The sequence below is a fragment of the Fukomys damarensis genome, unplaced genomic scaffold (assembly GCF_012274545.1).
Source record: "Fukomys damarensis isolate Sample0158 unplaced genomic scaffold, DMR_v1.0_HiC HiC_scaffold_10, whole genome shotgun sequence".
Lineage (NCBI taxonomy): Eukaryota > Metazoa > Chordata > Mammalia > Rodentia > Bathyergidae > Fukomys > Fukomys damarensis.
In genome coordinates, this window is record NW_022900922.1 from 35991150 (window position 1) to 36013474 (window position 22325).

Consider the following 22325-nt stretch of genomic DNA (forward strand, 5'->3'; position numbering starts at 1 on the left):
CTGTGCCTTTGTGTAAGTGTGTTCATAAAAGCTGCAGTGATTTCTTAATTTACACACCCCAGACTGGTCCAAGGAGAATTGTGCCTCTCACAGTTGTGCAGTTTTGACTGAGCAAGTGCTTGTGACAGCTAAGTATGAACACCGTGCTTGACACTCAGAGGGACACAAGCCACCAGCCTGATTTTCCTTTCAGAGCTGTGGGAAGGGGATGTGAGAACAGGTTCTGGACTGTGGCTCTGGGGCTGTGCTCCTCAGCTTTTTATTGCTGTGACATCACTCCTGAGAATAACCAACTTAGAGGAGAAGTCTACTCTGGCTCACAGTCTCAGAGGCTTCAGTCCATGGTCGGGTGGCTCCGTGGCTCCTAGGCCTGTGGGGAGGCAGAACACCACGGCAAGAGAAGCTGCTCGCCTCGTGGTGACTGGAAAGCAGGGAGAGAGACAGCCAGAACTGCAGTGCCGGTGGCTTCCTCTTCCTTGTGCTTTTGCTCCAGCTGGGCCCCAGGCTGTTGGATGGTACTGCCCACATTCAGGGCGGGTCTCTCCTCTCGGTTTGCTGTCCCCTCTGCCCTTGTCTCTGGAAACACTCTCACAGACTCACCCAGAAGCAAAAGTATGCTTTACTGATTTCCTAGGCATTTCCCAGTCCGATCAAGTTGACAATCATGTTAGCCATAACAGGGGTCCAAAGGAAGAGGCTCCATCTCCTCGGAAATCCTGGGGAACAGGGAGGCAAAGGGTGACTGGGCCTGTCACTGAGGTGTGGGGAGAGGGGCTGGATGGAGGCAGAGGAGCCTGCTAGGGAAGGTCTGGGGGAAAGGGGCGCACCCGGCTTAGAACCACCGGGTTTGCCTGAAACATTGAGTTACGTCGGGAAAGCAGAGAAAGAGAAAAGAATTGGCCAGGGAAGGTGGACTGAGATGACACCATGGAGAACCATGAATGGTTCACATTCAGACTTCCATGTTCAGCAGTGTGAAAACAGAGCAGAGCTGTGCCTTAGGGAGCAGTAACCTGTCAGCACTGTGTTGGATGAGTTTGGGGAAAGGACTTTGACGGAATTCCCATTAGGAGTGTAAGCTGTCAACCGTGGCACATTCCTGTAGTCCCAGCTACTGGAGAGGCTGAGGCAGGAGGATCACTTTAGTGCAGGTCTTTGGGGCCAGTCTGAGCAACATAGTAGGGCCTCGTCTCAAAAATCAACGAGTGAATGAGAAAAAGAAGCAATTGCAATAGCCAGGTAAGAATGAAATGGGTATGACAGGGAGACACTGTCTCCTTCCTCCAGCCACCCCCAGTAGAGGGTCACAAGCCAGTTCTGACTTCCAGTGCTCCTGGATTGTTGGGAAACATTTGCTTCACTGCTAGGTTGGGTGAGATGCAGATGTCTGTGTGGGCATTTTCTCTAACTTCCAGCAGTCACTTCTGGGATGCCCAGATTCGAGTCCGCTCACTTGTAAGCTTATGTGTCTTAGAAGTGGAGAGACAGATAGAGCCCTCCCAGGAGACAGAAAGAGACCAGCTTCCAAAAGAAGTACATAATCCTCATTTTAAAGATGGCTGGAGTTTTTGTTGTTGTTGTTTGGTATGGGGAATCAAACTCAGGCCTTGTGCTTGCAAGGCAGGCAGCAGAATCACTGAGCTAAATCCCGGGCCCTAACATCTTAATTTCTTTTTTAATTACTTTTTCCTCATTCCCCTCTATCTCCCTTTCTTTTTTTTTTTTTTTTTTTTGGTACTGGGGATCAAACTCAGGTCCTTGTGCTTTGGAGGCAGGCAGCAGAACCACTGAGCTAAATCCCTAGCCCGGCTGAAGTTTTTAAGAGGGTCAGTGGCTGCCTTGAGCCCACACAGCTGTCAGTGGGGTCCAACTGTGGGGGAAATTTGGCTTAAACGCTGGGGGACTTAAGCTGGGGAGTGTTCTGGTACTTGAAGGTCATAAATGTTTTACTCAGCATCTATTTACTGAGCCCATGCTACGCCACAGCAGGGCGTGGGTGTGATGAGCAGGACTGGACCCGCAGAGTGCCCTGCGTGGGACTCGAGAGCCCAGGGCTCTGCGTCTTTGTTCCACACCAGGACAAGGGCAGGAGGAGCTCACTGCAGAGATGATGAATTCTCAGCCCGACTTGGCTGCAAACTAGTGCACAGTAGTGTCAAATTTCTCATGCGCCCATCCCTGTGCGCCAAACATTCCAAGGCAGAGACTGCAGGCCACAAGCTCTGTCAAAACAAGAGGCGCCAGATCGAGGAGGCACTCGGTCATAGACCATCTCAGAAGTTTCTGGAGATGCTGCGGGCACATTGTGTCACTTGGGTTGGGAGAAAGCTCGCCCCAGCCAGCATTTTCCTTCACCGCAGACCTTCCTCGTGAACAACCCCTTCTAGCTGCTGGCCTGAGCTGACCCTCCGTTTGGTGGGCTGAAGCCCATGAAGTTAAATATAGCACAAAGGGGTTTTCCCGCCTTGGTGGGGGAGGAAGCTAATTTTAGCTTCCGGGTATCCTAACAAGTTTGATCTTTGTCTTTATTGTAACCTCCATTTAAAAATAAACCAAAAGCAATCCCAGTGACATAAGTTCTCCAAAGGCAATGTGATGAGGTCCAGAGAGCCCCAGGCTTGGAAATTGTGTTTTGCTTTGCTAACAACTGACTTTGTGACCTTATTTTCCCCTTCAATAAAATGAGCAGGCTGGGCAAGAATCAGTGGCTGACGGGCAGCACACGGTGGGCCTCTGACCCCAGCCGTGTTTTGTGTGACCTCGACAGCGCTTTATTTTCTAACTGCACCTAAAGATCTTTACAGAAGGCTACACAGGGCGATTTGCTACAGCTGCACCTCTCATACTAGCCTTGTGTCCTTGTCTGCCTGGCGTTTGACTCCACCTGCCCTCCGTGTCTTCTGAGCTGCCTTCATCTGAAACAGGCTGAGAAGCTTTGCACCTCCAGGTCCTTTATGCGTCTGCTCGCCTTGGGCTTCCGACATTGGAAGAATTATTTTTTCAGTGAAGGAAAGAAAAAGTCACATGTCTGGTGGAAGCCAAAAAGCAAACATCTAATTATTCCAAGGCCGGTAGGCCAACAGGCATTACAAGCACTGAGGCAGCCTTGTCCTGTTTTAGTAGGCTAATGCTGTAGAGAGAAGATGAATCCATTACGGGACCCCAGCGCTGAACTGTGGAAGACCCCACCTGAGGTGTGGAGAGCACGGTTTCCACAGGGGTCTCTGACCCAGCAGCTTCATTACCAGGGGGCCCTTATAGAAATGCAGAGTGAGAGTTGTCTGGGTGTGTTTGGTCACCTCTAAAATGGGGTGAGAAAATTGGAACCCCTGTGGGTTCTGTTGCCCCAGAGTGCAGGCCGGGCCCAGCCCCCGTTTCTGGCTCTGTAGGCTGAGAGGGCCCTGGAATTTGCACTTCTGACCTGGTCCCAAGTGAGGATCTTGCTACAGGGCTGTGACCTTGCCAGCAGAACCCTGTCCTCCAGGCTGAGCGGAAACATTAGGGGCGTACAAATCCCCCTTCCTCCTCTGAGTCATCGCGTTCGTTTTGGAGAAAATTCGTACAGCTGTAGAAATAATGTATTACCTGGGAAGGAAACCGAGCTCTAAGGCTCCTGCTGAGTTTCACGGCTGCTGTGGCCTTGGAATATGTTCATTGCGTACACGTGGGACAGGACACGGATGTGGGGAAGCTTCGAGGATGTCAGGCCTCCCCGACAGCGCCACCAACTGGTCTCCCGCGGGAGGACGGTGCCTGGTGGCTGCAGAAACCACAGAGAAGGGCGCACCAGGGAGCTTACCTAGGATCCTTGTGGATTTATCTCCTCACCCAGAAGTACTCTTCTTCCGTGCCTGAGCAGAACCGGAGCCCTTTCACGGTGCTGAGCTTCGGTCCTCTTCCGGAAACTGGCCGTGAAGAAGCCCCACACAGTGCCTCCACGGTGAACACCACCTGCCGAGGAGCCTGGGCACCGCACGCCTCTGCTGTACCCACCGGGCACTGATCAACCCTTCTGCACCTGAGCACTTAAGTGACACATGTCCACGTTGGCTGGCCCTGGAATGTAACTTGTGGGAAATATTTACAGTTTCCCTGGTTTTTATTTGCTCTTTTTAAAGGAGGGGACACTTAAAAATCTTTCCAACAACGCCTGAGGGTTGGCAGGTCGGACCTGAAGTAAAACGAAGTCTCCTGGGGGAAGGGCATGGCGGAAGCCACCGCGATAATAATACCTTTTGCAGTCGGGCCTTCGCATGCTATTTGGGTCTCCGTGGCCCACAATTTCAGCCCCTCTTGCTGTAATAAGGAATCCCACAATCACATGGCCAGGGGTCTGTTCTCCAGGCTCCTGGGCTGTGTCCTTGCCCACAGTGATACTTACCCAGGGGTGTTGCTTCCGGGCACAGCTTGCCGAGTGGCGGGAAGGAGGTACAGAGACTCCCGTTGTCACAGGCAGCGAGGCAGGCAGCAAGCAGAGGCGCCCTGGCCAGGAGCGGCCGGAGAGGGGTCTGTGTCCCAGAGCCTCTGGTGGCTGCAGCGGGAGCTCTGCACCTCAGGCCCAGCAAGAGCCGGCTGCGGCAGTGGGTGCCTAAGCAGGGCAGACCCCAGCTCTGTTGGAAAAGCAGCGTCCTCCCTGCCCTCCCCCATTTCCTCCCCTGAGATATTGGAGGAGGAGAGGGGAGAACAGGAGGTGGAAGGATTAGGGAAAGCAGCCCCAGCACAGCCTGTGCATTCTGGGAGCCCAGCTGTGCATCTGGGCTCCGAGCCCCCACATCCTGGAGGCTGCTCAGCTATGCAGTGTGTTTTCGGAGACCGTTGTCTGTGCCACCACTACCTCCTTCAGAGCCAAGTCCGCGGAAGCACCAGGAGACGACTGACTTCTCAGAGCCTGGCAGAGGCAGGAAAGGAACCTGAGTCCCCGCCTTCCACGGGCCCTGCTTCAACCTGTCCCCTGCAAGGAACGCTTTATTCCGAGGACGTGGAATCTTGGAATTCCTGGTTCTTGGTTTAAATATTGCCAGCCAACTTAGCGTATTCCTTTGTGACTAGCTGACTCCAATCAGGAGAAACACTGTGGACTCATTTCAGAGAAGCCGGGAACACTTAGCAATTCCAGAAAAATAGATACGTCCTTTAAGCCAGTGGGCACAAAGGTTTTTAAATGTGTTAAGGCTGGGGTACAGCTCAGTGTTAAAGCACCTGCCTCGCATGCACAAGGCCCAGGGTTCCATCCCCAGCATCCCAAAACAAACAAGGTGTTTAAGAAGAACAGGGGCTGTGTTTCATTCTCTTACATATTACAGGAAGGTGGGGCATGTAGTTTGTAAGACTACTTCCAGATGTTTGGGGTGGCTTTTTCAATTTAGATGCATAATTACTGAAGCCAGCAAACGGGCAGATCGGTGTGTGTCTATAGGGGTGGCATTCTCGTTCTCTGCCTGAGATTCCTGGCAGGCAGATACCTCAGACTCCCAAGACAGGGATGAGCTGTACCAGCCACCACCAGCACGGAGCTGAGTGTTTCACCAGGGCTCCTCCCCAAGATCCTGCGGGCTTGTGTTGGAATACACACGGCAGAGTTCTTAGCCAGCGGCAACTCAGCAGCTGCCTCAGGGATGGTGCCAGGCAGACAGCATGGGGCCTGCTGTTGTGGGATTGATAATGTCTACCATAGACTGTGTCTAGGGAGCAGCAAATAGGGGATTTAAAAATAATGAAGGCCCAGATATAGCACAAAGGTATAGTATAGCACCTGCTTGCCATGCTCAAGGCCCTGAGTTCAATCCCCAGCAAGGGAAGGAGGAAGGAAGGAAGGAAGGAAGGAAGGCAGGAAGGAGAAGGAAGGAAGGAAGGAAGGAAGGAAGGAAGGAAGGAAGGAAGGAAGACAGGAAGGAAGACTGAGAGGGAGAGAGGGGAAGGAAGGAAAGGAAAGGAAGAAAGGAGGGAGGGAGGAAGGGAAGAGGAGAAGAAAAGAGGAGAAATTAACATAGCAGACAAGGAATTTCTAAGTTCATGATTGGTCATTAAATATAGTGGACCCTTGACTTACCAACTCAATTTGTTCACAAGAGCTGGTTGTAATCAAGTTGGTCAACTGAAGGCTCAGGCTCCTCTGCACAGCCTTCAGTCTCTTTCCTATGTACAGGCAGATCTCTAAGATGACTTAGAGAGACACTGGACTAGGATTTCTCATTAACCCAGTACAGGAAAGGATGCTGTCATGTTCCTTCCAGAACTCTTTAAGGGTTAAGTCTCTATCTGAGACCATCTGGGAGCACAAACAGCTGGCATTTGGATCGTAACTCAAGACTTTGTTCATAAATTAAAACTAAAATTCCAGTCATAACCCCAAGTTGTTCCTTCATGGGGCCAGTCATAACTCAAGGGTCCACTGTACTCCTAACAAAACAGTGGGCTTCTGAAGCCCCGTCAGACCAAGCACCAGTGAGAAGGAGGGAATACAGGAGGACTCCAGCGACTGGTGTCAGCACGAGGAGAATGTGGCAGTGCACATTTGGGGGTCTGTGAGTACTCTGTGCCACATCTTGCATCCTCTTCAGCACCTTGTGCCTCAGCACATCCGGGACACCCAGCATCCAAGGGTGTCTGTCACCAGCCCAGGGTGTGGGATGGATCAGGTGATGGAGCCACCAGGACCCACCAGGACCCACCACTGGGGCTCTGCACCCTCAGACCCTGCGAGCAGACCACGTGGGGGTCCTGCTCGGTCCACTCTGAAGCTGTCACTTTAAATGGGCCAAAATTTGAAAGGTGGTCATCTCCTGTAGATTCTCTTCATGGCCAATGTGCAAGAGTAAGGGATTCTAGAGATGGACAGGGCCTTGGGAGCCCTCCTTACCCTGGCCTTCCTGTCCCTGCTACGGAGGAGGTAGATGGGACAGAGAATCATCTGCCGGCCTTCTTGTTCCTAAAACGAACATAAAAGCCAGTGTCTGGACCACATGTCTTTACCCAGTCTCAGAACTGTTGTGTGGTCTCCTCTGCATACATTAAGGAAGGCATGTCCGGGAGGCAGAAGCAAGAGGATCACAAGTTTAATTCCAGCTTGGGCAACCTCAGCAACTTAGCAAGATCCTGTCTCAAAATTTAAAAAGAAAAAGTGAAGGGCTGGGGAAATGGCTCACCGTGAAGGCATTGGATTCAGTCCCCAGTACTGTAAGTGCCTTGCCGCAGAGCCACACCCAAGCCCCTTTGGTCCGTGTCCGACTGAATGCTGGGACAGTGGCCTGGTGCTCCGGCCCTCCCTCCGAGGATCACTGTACAGCCCCTGGTAACAAGCAGGCCTGGATGCCTCCCTCCCTCTGGCTCCCTCCTCTGTCCCCTCAAGGGCCTGTGTGTCCCATTTACCCCGCTCCCCCCATGCCCCGTGCTCAGACCACCACGGCCGCGGCCCTCAATACACTGACCAGGTGCCAGGGCTCCATCTCGGCCACTTGTCATGTCGCTCTCAGAGCCTTCAGCACCTCTCTGCTCCGTGCCAAGGCCTATCTCACCTCTAAACATTGGTCAGCCTCCACATCGAGGTGTTGGGGGAAAGTCAGTGGGGATTTTGGATGCGGTTTCTTGGCTTTGCTCAGTTCTGGTTTCTTGTTTTGGCTTTTTTGTGGTGCTGGGACTCAAACTCAGGGCCTCACACATGCCAGACAGAGCCCTGGCACTGAGCCATACCCCCACCCCTTGATTCTGTTTTTCAATAGTGGATTGCTTCTAGGTGTAAGAGAATCACCACAAAATAAGATACATGCAGAAGTAAGTACATGAGCTGTCCTTGTAGGTTATTTTTCTTTTCCTTTATAACAAACATTAGACCTCATCGTGCTCAAGGCCTCAAGGAAGCCCACTAAGCTTATAACGTTTTTCCATGGCTGTATGTAGACTTCCTGTGCCCAGCACTGTCTGTTTAATGCTCATATACCCCTTTGCAGTTAAGAAAACTGAAGCACAAAGCTCCTAAGTGATACAATCAAGGTTCCAAGTACCAGGGGTAGGATTTGAACCCAAGACCTCTGGCTCCAGAATCCAGATCTTGACCACAGCAGTTCTAACACGGCATGCTGGGCACCTGAATTGGATTTTCATTATCATGACAGTTTATCGTTTCACAAAATCAAAGGGAGGAGTCTTGCTGTGCATCAGTAAAAACTACTTAGACAATTTGGGTTGGTTCCACTGACAGAGAAGTTGACTTTAAGAAATGTCAGGGCAGAGGGCTGAGCCAAGTCCTCCAGGAGTACTGTGGATGCCTGCCCATGGCAGCCTACTCTGTGAAACAACCAGACCCCAAGAGGGCATGGGGACTGGGACACCTTTCCGCATCTTTCAAGTCCACGGCCCACCCCTCCTGACAGACACCAGGCCTGAGGCTTCCATATGCTGGTGGGAGCTTTCTCTCCCACTTTAGAAAATCTGGTTTCTCACCTTCCAAAGGGAATGTGTGATTAATGGGAACCCTAAAGTGCCCGCAGTTCCCATGATAATTGCTTTCTAAAAAAAAAAAAAAAAAAAAAAAGTATAGCCACCTGCAGAACATAGTCGATTTCAGTCAATTTGGAAAGAATTTCTGGTGACTCAAGGCCAAAAAGAAGTTACCTGAAAATGGTCGCAACTGTGTCCCCCCTTATATTACTACATTTTTCATTTGTCGCAGAGCCAAAGAGTGACTTCCCATGCAGGTGCTGGTTCTGCAGGACTGAGCAGGCCCTGGGCCTCTGCCTTCCCAACAAGCACCAGTGTGATGCTGGCACTACAGACTGGAGACCCCACTTCGGGTTGGGCGAAGTTACAGGGTCACTCAGACCACTTTTGGGAGAGGTAGCAAGGTCCTGGAGGCAGGAAACCCTAAAACAACTTAGCAATTGTCATTACTGACCATTGTGTTAGCCCACTTTCTACCACTCTCAGCATAACTAAGAAAATCAGCTGAAGGGAGGAAAAGATTTATTTTGGCTCTTGGTTTCAGAGGTTTCAGTCCATGGTCAGCTGGTTCCATGGCTGTGGCCCTGAGATGCAGCAGAATATTGTGTCAGAAGGATGTAATGAAGCAAAACTCCTCACTTCACAGTTGCCAGGAAGCAGAAAGGAAGGGAAAGAGCTGGAGAGGAAGGACCAGGGCTGAGATACTGTCCACAAGGACGCCCCCTCACGGCCCACCCCCTTCACTAGGACCCAGCTCCGAAGTTTCCATTATTCCCCAATTATGATCTCACTAAGGCTTAATCTGCTGATGGAGTTAGAGCCCTTGTGACCCACTCACCTTTCCAAAGAGCATCAGCTCTGAACACTGCTGCAATGAGAACCCACCCCCAATGCATGAGGTTTGGGATGCTCCATAGCAGCAACTCATCTGCAGCCAGGAGAGACTGAAGTCAGACTGTATGATCACGCACCCATCAAGGGACCATTTTTCCTGATCATCTGCAAACTCTGAGCTTTGTTCCTGATCCTTTTGCATGATACCTCATAAGTGTAGATTAATTTGTGGGGTTGGACATCTCAAGGCGGACCTATGATAAAAGAACTGAATACTGGCCCCTGGTTTATCCATGGGTGATACATTGCAGGATTCCCAGTGCGTGCCTGAAGCCTCACATGTGTTTTATTCTTGCCATCCATCTTAGTAACCTCAACATCTAGGTTTTGTTTCTTTCATTATTGAGAGTTTTCCCCTTTTCAACTAAAAGAAGCACTCTACCACTTCTCTTTGGCACATCTGAATCACCAGCATCACTACTCTTGAGTTGCGACATCATGAAATAAAACACTGGTCACTTGAACACAAGTGCTGGGCACCACAAAAGTCACCCTGATAACCAAGATGGCTACTAAGGACGAATGGGTGGGTAACATATACAGCATGGATACGCTGGACAAATTCACTCCTCAGTGAGCAGAAGGACACGAGGCCACATCACACTGCCCTGACTGCCATGTGGCGTAAAGCTTAAGGAGTGTTTAGTCTCGAATTTTTCATTCACTTTATTTATATCATGATTGACTGCAGGTAACTGAAATGGTGGGAAACAAAACCACAAATAAAGGGGGACTGCTGTAGTTTTAAATACTCTCATACATATTGTATCACTAAATTAGAAGAAGTAATGAAAAGAAAACCCACAAGTAACATGTGACACCTGCCATATTGGCAAACTCAGTGATGTGAAGCCATCATGCTTCTTGACATGAGGTCTCCGACTTCGTCTAAAAGTGACATAGCTACCATATTTTCGTCTCTGACACCTGTCTGCCCCACACTTTCAAGCACTGAACCTACTGTGGCTGATGTGATTTCTGGTTTCCATGGTAGCAGATCTAGTGCTTTTGCTTACTAAGTGAAAACTAGAACCTACAGCTGTTAGTCTTTTCTGGAAAGACTTTTCCTTATTATTTTGGGAGACAGAAATGCCATGCCTGGGCGCTGCTAGGGGGTAATCTCTTAAGTGAGTGGCGGATGGTACTGAAGGGAACAGCATCCCAGCAAATAGCCAGAAGGGGCTGTTTAAGCCCATTTTCCTAATTAAACAACAGAAAGGCTCTTTATAAGCTCCATTCAGGGAAACCAGGTTTATCTCCTGCTCACCAATAACAATGATGGTGACTGTTTGTGGCCGAATAGAGTTCCAGTGACATTATTATCTTTTCCTGAAGATGAGCTGGCGAGGTATCGGCTGGCACAGTGCCCCGTCCTGGCCAGGACTGATAACATCCTTGCAGTTGAGCCTAATTATCCCCCTGTGGTCTGCCTCCTCCTCCACCTTTGCCTTCCTGCCTCAGCCACAGTCTCTGGACATTGGTTTAGCAGATGGGTGACTGTGACCATCCACAAAAGCCACCCTTGGAGCATTCTCTGGACACAGAGTCATGAAGTGTTTTGCCTACAGAGCTTTCTTCTTCTTTTTCTTTTTAACTACACCTTTTAAAAAGCACGAAAGAGAGCCGGGGATTTAGCTCAGTGTTTCCACTGCCTGCCTTGCAAGCACAAGGACTGGAGTTCGATCACCGGTACCAAAAAAAAACCAGTAAAAAGCATGAAAGAAAACTTTCAGGAATACTGCATATTGTAAAAGAGTAGCAAATAAACTTGCATACTCTATAGGGAAACAATACTAAAACCCAGCTGGTTTTTCTAGAATTCATTATTCTAGGCCATTATTACAGGGATCTGTGCAGTAGGTCTGTGTTGGTTGTCACTTGAGTACTACAAATTACAATTTGGGGGCCGTCTTTTTACTCAAGTTTAAATTAAAAGAATGGATTCTTGCACAGAAGAGGAACCAGGCCTCCCTCCATTCAGGGGATGTTTGTTGAAGACAGACCCTGGTTTTCCTTTGGGAGCAGCCAAGATGGGACGGATGCCCAGGACAGTGGGCAGCAGATTCTGGGGTGATGAAGGCGTTTCCTAGTTAGGTCATCCCTGCATGATCTGACCCTGTTCAGGGCTTGTGGTTAATGGTGTTTACACAGATGAACTCAGACTCAGCTTTCAGTCTGTCTAGGTCTCGCAGGGGAGCAGGCTGCCCGGAACTCACAGGGAGCCTGGAGCAGGGGGCACAGTGTTGGTGGGGACAGAGGCCATAGGTGACCCTGGATCCACACCCAGAGACGAGAAGGTCCCCAGTGCTGCGTTCTGGCCGGGAAGGAATGGGGACAGCACTAACATGCTGCAAATTCACTGTACAGTGAATTAAGTAGCGTCCAAAGAGCATAGGAAGGGGAAATGGGCGATGCAAAGACTGTCCCTCAACCTCCAGGCCTCCTCGTTTCCAAGATGAGAGCCTCTGAACCACAGTTTTGCTGCCAACTTGCTTTGTGACCTTGAACAGTGATCTTGCTCCCTTTCCCATCAGCCCTTGGGTCCCTGGTGGAGATATCACTGTGCCCCACAGGGCCATCCGGCAGGGCGCTCACGTCTCCCATGCTTCTGTCTTCCAGGAATAGAGCTGTGTCCTCCTGGGAAACGGTTCATGATCACGATGGTGGCGAGCTTTGTGGCCATGGCAGGCCAGTTCCTCATGCCTGGGCTGGCCGCCCTGTGCCGGGACTGGCAGGTGCTGCAGGCCCTCATCATCTGCCCCTTCCTCCTCATGCTGCTCTACTGGTCGTGAGTATCCCCACGTGCTGCTGTCCCTTGCTTGCTTCCGATTGTGTGGTTGCCTGTGGAGCTTCCTCTCTCTGTCTCCCTCTCTCTCCCACTGTAACCATTTGTGCTGTTGAAACATACACCAAAGTAGACAGAAGCGTGGAAGCACCCTATGTGCCCTTCACCAGCTGCAGTAATCTGTCCGAGTCCATCTGGCTTCACACCTCCTGGCTCTGCCCACCCCAAGGAAATACTTTAACAGGAAATTATATGAATGATTTGGTTGGAGATTAGGAAATGTTGAAGGATGTAGAGATGTTGAAGGTATGATTCAGAAAAGCTTCCTGTCACCTCTGGATGAGGGCTGGACACACATCAGCCCATTGACCAAATCCAGCCTGCCTTTGCCTTCTGCTAATAACGTTTTATTGGTAAGCAGACAATGGAACCACCGAGCTAAATCCCCAGCCCTAATATAGTTTTACTGGAAGGTGTTTACATGTGCACTGCCTATGTCTGCTTTTGCACTACAGTGGTAGAGCTAAGTAGATGCAACAGGGGTAGCATAGTGGAACCCTCGAGGGTTGGTCTGCTCCTGCTGAAGGTGAGACCTGTGTGACTTTCAGAGTCCTAACATGTTTTTGACTTGCTGACTTTGGGAGGAACAGGGACAGCTAAACACATGGGTCCAGGGGTAGGACCTGGGCAGCTGGATTCTTTACAGTTTGGCCAGGGGACTACTGTTCAGCCAAGATTGAAAACCACCGCTCTGAGGATAGATGTTTTATAAGTAGTTCCTTTCTTTTCTTCCCTCCACACCCTTCCAGGTGGTGCCCTGCTTCCCCATGGGCCATGTTCCCTGGTGTTGGGAGTACACACCACAATACTGCTGTCACTTAGTCACTGAGAGAACCCAGGCACCTGGCGCACACAGAGCCTTGTGTCCTGGCTGTGTTACCTGTGGCTTAGCATCATGTGACCCAGCTTCCTTTCAGGGTGCGTAGGGGCGAAGGCGCTCGGTGCAGCCCCAGGGCCTGGTGCTCCTCAGCAGTGCTTCTTTTCCGGGTGTTGTGAGAACTCGGGGCCAGCAGGGAGCAGCAGTAACCAGGAAGCTTGGAGTGGGGGTGCCTTCCAGGACGCAGCTTTCACCACAGCTGCCAAAACCATGCTCCACCAGGCCTGGACTCTGGTCTGAACCCAGGCAGGGCCAGCAGGCTGGGCATCCTCCTTCTAGCCAGACCTTAAGAGGCAGAGAAGGAGGATGTTTCCAGAGCAGTGGGGAGGGAGGTGTTGCTCTTTCCTTTCATCTTCTAAAGAAGCCCGTCCTATTCCTCCCTCACTGTGTCTGTCACTGGCCTTGCACTGATGTACTGAGCCTGTGCTCACTGAGCTCTGCTCCTGCCACACGTGGCAAGTGGCTGGTCCTCGTTTCCCATCAGCCCGTGGGCAGAGAGCACTGGCCGGGCCAGGGCCTGGACCAGAGTCCAGTCCTGTGCATTGTGCTGTCCCTGCCTTCTCTGCCTCTGCCCCTCAACCCTGCCATGGCCACTACCCAGCCACCTCCTGCCAAGGCCCCTGTGCTGCTTATGGCCTGAGAGCTGGGGTGGGGGCACAGCCACCTGGCCCTGCTCCCCTATCCCCAACAGGAGGACACCCAGCTCTGGTCTGCAGGGCTGGCCAGGCAGGAAGGGGTGGGACTTTTATTTATATTTATTTCTTATCTAAATTTTACAAATATATTGAGGTTTAATGACAGTCAAGGCAAAGCATTCCTTTATTTAAACACATTACAACCTCATAAACTTCCTTTGACATGCACAAGTTTAAAATTAAAGTATGGTCACTTTTGAAGAGCCAAGGAGGGGACCTTTGCTGGAGACAGCGCCTGTGCCTGTGTGGACTGTGTCCGGGGTGCTGCACCCGAGGGCACCTTGCTGTCAGGTGGCGGCACCATCTTGAGCTCCTCTGTACCTCCCTGAGCCCTTTTGCTCACCTCTGTAAGAAGTGGATCCTAAGAGTTTCTGTGGAATAGCACGTGTGAAAGGTGTACACAGAGGAGCAGGCTGGGCAGGACTTCATAGCTGTGTGGCCTTGGACCAGTTCCGGAACCTCTCTGGTCTCCGGCCAGCGCCCTCTGCCCACGGGCTGATGAGACACGAGGACCGGCCACTTGCCATGTGCGGCAGGAGCAGAGCTCCGTGGGCAGCAGCTCTGAATCACTGTGGCCAAACATTGGGTTAGGAGAAGTCGATGAACTAATACACGAGAAGCACCAATTACTTGTGTGTTCGTGCTGGTGACACTGGCGGTGAGGCCCGGGTAGTGCTGCAGTGTGGGAGCCAGCTTCAGTCCGCAGACCGGGGAGACCTCTGTGTGAGGCGATGTCTTCCACCTTTGCCCACAGCCGGGAAGGCTCCACAAGCACTGCTGGGCACCTGCATGTTCTCCCCATCACTGCCCCACCTCCCATCTGCTGCTGTGCGGCTTGACAGGGTGCAGGGGCTTCTGGGGACAAGGACCAGCTGTCAGTGGCAAAATATTGAAAGCCGCTCACTTTCCTTCAATGAGCAAGTATTTACAGCATGCACCAGGCTGCCCAGCAGCGCTCTGGGCCTGGGAGCAGCTCTCAAGAGCAGGCATGGAACACATGTGTCAGCAGGAACCGTGAAGGCAGCTGCCGGGGGCAGGGACCTCCAAGGTGCAGGCTGTTGGGTTTGGGGCTGTGGAGACAACGACATGGAGTTTGGCCAGGAGGGACCCGGTGGTCAGGCTGGGACTGAGCAGACACAGATCCTCTACGCACACAGCTGATAAAATATCACACGTAAGGAAATATAACACTGAGTTCCACGGCAAGAAAGAGAAGTTCCTAGGGCCTGGAACAAGGATTCCAACCAGTGCTCAGGGAATGGCTCATGGTGTCTGAACCAGAGAGAAGCTGAGGATCCTGGGTTCGAACCCTTTCCTGGGGGTGGCACTGAGCTCTTGGGCCTTCCATGGTTTGGCTGTGCTCATGTGCTAGAAGCTTGGTACCCAGTATGGTGGTGCAGAAGGGTGGCAGTACCTTTGGGATGCAGGATCTATCAGGAAGTGTTAGGCTGGGGTGGGGTTGCCCTGGAAAAGACTGATGTTTGCTTCACAGCTTGAGCCAGTTCCTGGAAAGTGCAGAGTTAGGCAAGACTGACCCTAGTCTCTGGGTTCTCCCCATGCCATAGGATCTTCTCCACTATGATGCTATTTTCCATGAGCTTCTCATCAGCAGCAGAATCGATGGGGCCACCCAATCTTAGATTTTCAGCCTCCACAAGTGTGAAATAAATTATCCTGTTCTTCATCATTACACAGCCTCAGGCATTTTGTTATAGTAACAGAAAAGGAACTGTTACAGGCTTCTTATGCAGTTAGAACTGAGCTCCCTGAATAAAGCCAGTGGTTCATACAATCTGGGACAACTAGACCAGAAAGGCTCTGCTCACCCTCAGGATTCAGCCTGCAGGGGGCTGACTCCCTGCACCGTGGGCAGAAAAAGATTCACCCTGAAAAAACAGGATCCTTGACACCTACATTATATGTGATGTGTTCCAAGTTCCAGCTCCCACTAAAGCTGAGACGTGGACCTTGCAAGGTCAACACCGGAATTCACACAGCAGATTCTCACCAAAAATGACTTCACAGGCAAAATTCACAGATCTCTGGGGAAAGCACTTATGAGGGCCAGAAACTAGCTTTCACAGTCTGCATCTCAGGAACGACAGCAAACAGAGTGATCTGAGAGATGTGAGTCTGGCTATTATTTACCATGGAGCCACCACACACACACACACACACACACACACACACACGTTTTCCAGGCCCCAAATGCTGCACATGTTTGAGCAGCTTCCGAGTCCTCTGAAAATTCTATGGCAGAGCTGGACAGTTGGGAGGGGGCCCATGGGCTGTAAACCATAATAAAGTGGTTAATGTGCTTTCAGATCACCAGCACCAGGTAGGAAATTCAATAACACAGAGGGCAGAAGGGACCGCTCTGGGAAGGTGACCTTCGTGCTGAGACCTACAGCGTCACAGAGAGGAAGGCATACGAGGTTCTGAGGGGAAGGCATCCCAGGCAAAGGCTGGTGTCCACTGGCTTACTCGGAGGAGGAGGAAGAGGAGGAGGAGGAAAAGGAGGAAAGTCAGTGGCCCTAGCCAGGTGGACAAGAGGGAAGGAGATCAGAAATGCAGGTGGGGCTGTGAACAGATGGGCTCAGCCCACAGGGCTCTAGAGACAGACCAGTGGGTGTAAGCACGGAGGTCAGACTCTGGTTTGTGCTCTCAGAGGACCTGTCTGCTGAGTGGAGAACAGAGGATGCGCTGGCAAGGGCTGATGCAGAGGCAGCAGCTGTGACTCACACTGGTCTTTGTGAGAGGCCCTGGTACCTGCAGGAGAGGCTGGCAGGGCCGCCTGCAGAGGTCTGATTGGAGAGGGGCTTTGGAAGTGACCCTGGTGAGTCACCCTGTGCACCCATGTAACACATGAGAGTGAAAGAGGGGCAGTCATGGGGCTGGCTCTGTCTCTATGAGTCAGGGAGGCTCAGGGAGGCACAGGCCCAGGGCCTTGTCCTGCTGCTGGGGTCTGGAGGGTAACAGATAAGGGACAGCCCTGGAAAGGGAGAGTTTCCATGTCAGAGCTGTGGAGTGCCACTGAGAGGAGCTCAGAGACGCTGGAAGCCACACATATCCTGCCTTCGGGGCCCAGTGGGACCAGCTGCAGTGCCCTGTGGGCTGCAGAAGCCCACCCAGGACCTGAGAGGGGTGTGCTTGCTCCGTGTGGGTATCCAGGGTGCTCTGCAGCCCAGGGGAGGAGGAGGCACTCCGTGGGAAGTGGCAGGTGATGTGAGAACAAAAGAGGGGCTGTTTGGAAGGACGGCTGCTTACTGTACACACTGGAGCAAGCTGCCTTGCAGGTGGCTGCGGCCTGTGCCCGGGTGTGCTATGGGGACAGAGTCCTCCTCAGCAAGGAGCCCTTGTGTGAGGCACAGCCTGGCCCATGTCCAGGGGTCCAGGTCTAAATTATTGAGAAGACTCTGAATGGAGGACCAGGACGGGGAAGGTGGGATAGTGACATCATCTTCCCAGTCTTCCCAGGAGCTGGGGAGGCCAGAGGAGAAGGCTGCCCGCATGGCACCGTCCACAGGTGGGGCTCCTGGAGATGACAGCCACGCAGCATCTCCCTCCTCGGTCAGCCATGGGCACACCTCTTCCATGCCCACCTGTGTGGTGTAGTGGACAGCCGGGGGCTATGCAGCGGGCAGTGCAGGGAGGCTCACAGGGCCAGCTCAGCCCGACGGGAAGCCACTCTGCCAACCTCAGCTCAGCATCGCCTGGAAACTGCAGGCTGAGTCCCTCTGTGGGACGGGGTGCTCTGTGGCACTACTGCATCGGGCATGTAGCACTAGAGACTGGCAGGATCATTCACATTTTTAGATGGGGAAACCAAGGACTCAAAAAGCTTTGCAGGAACCCTTGGAAGTAGAGGAAGTCATTAACAGCTGGTTTGCAGAGGCCAGTGGTTCTCAAAGTGAGTCCCTGGGCAGAGTCTGGGGGTTGGTCACCTACGAGCTCCCAAGGGAGGCTGCTGTCGGAGGGTGGGCAGGTTCACAAGCACTCGGGGTACCCACACAGCCAGAAGTCTGAGCTGCCCTCATGGGGCAGGCCCACTGCCTCCTGGCCTGGTGCGCTTTGGGTAAAGTCAGGAAGAAGGCGAAGGAAGAGATTGTAGAAGTCAGCTGCGTAGAACTTCATCAGCAAGAGGATTCAAGGTTCACTTTCGAAGGGTGGGTGATGGCCAGGCCCCTTCCTTGTGGACTTAACAGACGCCAGGATGTAGGAGCACTGGGTGCGGCTTTCTCTCACACCCCTTCAGCACCTGGGGGGGGCAAAGCTTCTGCCCATGCTCTGGGGGGAGAGGAGGAGCCAGCTCCACCTAGTTCCAGAGCCGGGATGGTGACTGCGATTTCATTCTGATGCGAGGAGGGAGCCCCTGGCAGCATGATCGCAGAAGTGTGGGGACGATGTCAGAAGGTAATGTGGGAAATAATGAGGAAGTGAGAGATTGGGCTGCACCGAGGAGGGCTGGAGAATAAGGAATCGTGCCAGTTCCCCGGAGGACAGAGAAACTGGAAGACGGGAGCAGAAGGAGGTACACCCTGTCACCAGGGCCACCCAGCTGGGGACAAACCAGAACCAGGGCCACTCCGGCCAGAACCAGACAAAAACAGGAGATGCTGAAAAGGACTTTGATCTTCTAAAAGTTTCAAGAGAAATGTCATTATAAACATGTTAGCGGCCTCAGGTTAAAGAGATGTCCAGTGTAAAAAAAAATACTAGTATTTCCAACATGTAAATAGTCCTAATCCTTAAATGTCATTAGCAATGCTTCAGCCAGAATAATAGTTGTTTTTGACATTTCTTGAGGGTTTCTTTCAGGGGAAGAGTTGGTTTTGGCTTTTGTACTGGGGTGAGGGTCTAGTTTGTTTGGTGGTTTTGTTTTTGCTTTTATTTGCAGTACTTGAGAACAAACTCAGGGTTTTATACTGAACTCCATCTCAGCCCTATTTATTTTTTCCAAATTTTGAGACAGGGTCTCAGTAAGTTGCTTAGATGCCCAGGCTAGGCTAGAACTTGCAATCCTCCTGCCTCAGCTTCCCAGAGTCCTGGGATTACAGGTGTGGGGCCAGTACCCTTGGCTGATGTGGTTGTTTTGGTTTTTTGAGACAAAATCTTATTCTCTTACCCAGGCTGGTGTTCATCTCTTAGGCTCATGCAGATCTGCTGCCTCTGCCTCCCACACAGCAGGGGCAACAGCACCCACCACCAGCCGAGAGTGTGCCCCTTAGCCAGTGAGGGTGGCCAGGCACACAGGCACAGGGAAGCTGAAGTCCTGCGGCTGCCACAGTCTGCGTCCCGGAGGTGGATGCCAGAGCCGGTCCAAAGCCACCAGTGCTCTTTCTCTCCCTCTCTCCCTCTCTCTCTCTCCCTCTTTCCTTCTGAATCTGCCTTCTGTAAGTATTTGGTCCTTTCTGCCACTGGCTAATGTCCCTCAGCATAATGTCCCAAAGGGTTTCCTTGTCACTGTAACTAAATACTCGAATACTGGTAATTTACAAAAAGCAAGAGGTCCATTTAGCTCACAGTTCTGAGTCTGAGAGGCCCCAGAGCATGGTGCTGGCCTCCAGCGAATGCTTTCTGGCTGTGTGACTGTGTCAGGGGGAACTTCACAGTTCTGAGGCTGAGAGGCCCCAGAGCATGGTGCTGGCCTCCAGCGAATGCTTTCTGGCTGTGTGACAATGTGGCAGGGGGCACCACGTGGTGAGACACAACTCTGCTCACAAAGCCACCATCCCTTCACGGAAGTCCCATCCTGTTGTCCTATCTTATTACTAATTATGTCCCAAATGCCACTCCTCCCAGCAGCACGTGCATGTGGGGGTGAGCTTCTAATACATGAAATCTGGGGACACGATTGAGCCAGAGCATTGCATGGCTCCCGGGATAGTCTGAGAGAGGACCGCCTCCCAGGACAGTCCCCGACCACCTTCCTGCACAGCCCTCACCCTGCACCTTTCCCTCTGCACGACCTCCAGCGGGCTTTCCTCAGGACGTGGTCAGGAGCATGTCTGCCTGGGCCGGACCTGTCAGCTGTGCAGTACACACTGGGAAGAAGTCCTGTGGCGGCCAGTGGGAGCCTGAGCCCCATTACTCATGCGGGAGGGCTGCCTGCCCTCAGAAGCCAGCTGTCTAGAAGCCTCATCCCCAAGCTAGTGATTCTCAAATCTCTGCTGGGAAAGAACTTGTGCATGGTCACTTCTCATAAAGACATGTACTCACTGTGGTCAGGTCCAGCCATTGCTGTCTGCTGTCTGTGGACCTGGCTCGGGGGTGACAAGGACATGCTGAAGAGTGGATGCCCCCTTGGGATCAAGCAGCATCCCAAAGTCTACCCTTCACGGGGCTCTGGCCTCCACCTGTACCTCTGCCCCTGGAAAAGAAAAAGTCCAGGGCTCTGCAGTCCCGCACCAGAGCCCTGGGGTCAGGGCCCAGACAACAGGGTTCTGGTGACAACAGCACTGTGCGCTGTGTGGGGCTATATTGCGCAGATGGACCGATGCTGCTCGAATACAGGTCGCCTGTGGTTCCCACCCTCGCCCCACCCAGGGGTCAGAGCTCCATGTCTTCCTGGCCTCTCTGTAGGACTCACCACCCTGAGGGCACAGCCTGAGGGGCAGTGGAGGAGTGGGACCTGCTGAGGGACCTGGGCCTACCAGGGAGCGGAGCCTCCTCCTGTCTGTCACCTTCCAGCACAGGCTGGAGCTCCTGGCCCAGGCATGGAAGCTGGGCCGTGGCCTCTGCTCCCAAGCCCAGCTCTGGGCCTGTTTTTCCCCCACACAGCCTTCATGTTTCAGAACCCCATCCTTGTCCTGGGCAGTGCCCATAAACATTTGATGAAAAGAATGTTCAGTTATTTTAAAAAGACACAACCACCATGTGTTGTATGCCATGTTTTAACACTTCAAAAACTACCTGCAGAATAATCTGTGCCGTCCAATTATATATTTCTCCCAGTAAGAAAGGAAAATTCCAGTGGAAATCATGAAATGTTTAGAATCAATCATAGATGTAGCTAAAATGCTGCATGAAATTTTAAAGTCATATAAACATATATATTAAAAATGGACATTAGTAATCCATATACCCACCTCAAGAAATTTTAAAACAACACTAAATTTAAATATATCAGAAAGACAGAAATATAGATGAGAATTTTTAGGGAGTTTTAGGTTATTTCATTACAAAGAAGAAATCTGATACAACATCTATATGCACCAATTCTCCAACAAGGAATTTATTTGCTATGTATGCATCACAAACATACTAATAAAAAATTGAAATTAAAAATGCCATTTTGGGCCAGGGATGTAGCTCAGTGGTACCGAGTTTAGTCCCCAGTACCAGAAAAAATTAATTAGTTAAAAGCCAGATTTTAAATATCTGTAACACTAATGGGTTAAATCTGTTTCTGTTTGCTTGAGTTATGTTAACAGAACTCAGTAAGACATTAATTTAGATTATTGAAAGAGAAAAATCAGAGCCTACAATTTGCACATGTTACTGTGTCTTTCCACTTGTGGGCTGAGACGGCTGATGCTTTTTCCAGCCATTGGACTCAATTAATGAAACGGTGCTGGGCGGGCCAGGCAGGGCTCAGGAGTGCCAGCCACTTCTTCTCAGTGCCCCTCGCGACTTCCCAGGTACCACACAGCTAAAGAGAACGAGTGGGAGCTGGGTGCTGAGGGCTGGGAGCCACTCGGACTGATACCCTTCACTCTGAGCACCCCTTCTGTCACTCCCAGGCACAGGAGTCTCCCTGTTTTGTGCAGAGCCACAGTCCCCCTCCAAGTCCTAGCCTATGACCATGACCATTTCACCCTCCAAGTCTAAATTCCTGTTGGGACTTTCGCGGGAACCTGAGCGACCCTCTGCTGTGAATAGCCACTTTGATCGCTTTGGTTTTCTCATGAATACTGTCATGAGCACAAACTGACCAGGTAAATTCACAATAAAAGGTTAGGTTTGTTTTTCCCCTACTGGAGCACCTCGCCAGATTTCATCTTTAAAAAACGACAATAACAAAAAATTCCGTTGCTGATAATGATTTGTGGCGTCGTCTCGGAGTGCGGTGACACTCGGCAGCAAGTAGGAGTGATTCTGAAAGGAAGGTGTGAGAGGGATGTGGAAGGACTGAAAATAACCCCAGGTCTATCATTTTATGTGTAATTTTCAAAACTTAACGTCGTCCTGTTAACATCTGTGTTTTGTGACAAGACACAGCAGAAACAGCTGCCTACGGGGAGCGGTAGAAAACCCTCTGTGGGGGCTGGGGTGCAGCCCAGGGGTACGGCACCTTCCTAGTGTGCACAGGCCCTGGGGCCCATCCCCAGCACCAAGAAAATATCTTTAAGAAACAAGCCATGGTTGGTTTGAAAGCTGTGCGCAGAGTCCTTGCCACGGTTGCTAGAATGCTGTTCATACAAGCCGCATTTCTCCAGTCTCGCTTCTCACACCTTCTTGGATGGAGGGAGCTGGGTGTTTCAGCTCCCCTGACCCGGCTGGCGAGTGTGTGGTCCATGGGTGGGGGCTCACCCTCAGCCCTGAGCCGGAAGACACAGTGATCCCTTGTGTGTCCCTG

The 22325-nt window shown here is 51.6% G+C and overlaps 1 protein-coding gene across 1 annotated transcript in view; it reads left to right on the forward strand.

Moving 5' to 3' along the window:
• The window catches only part of Slc22a23 (solute carrier family 22 member 23), a 145949-nt gene that overhangs the window by 101616 nt on the left and 22008 nt on the right, over positions 1-22325 (forward strand). The window contains exon 6 of the mRNA XM_010623060.2: positions 11950-12118. Within this exon, the coding sequence (XP_010621362.1) occupies positions 11950-12118 (169 nt within the window). The remainder of the gene's footprint in view (positions 1-11949; positions 12119-22325) is intronic.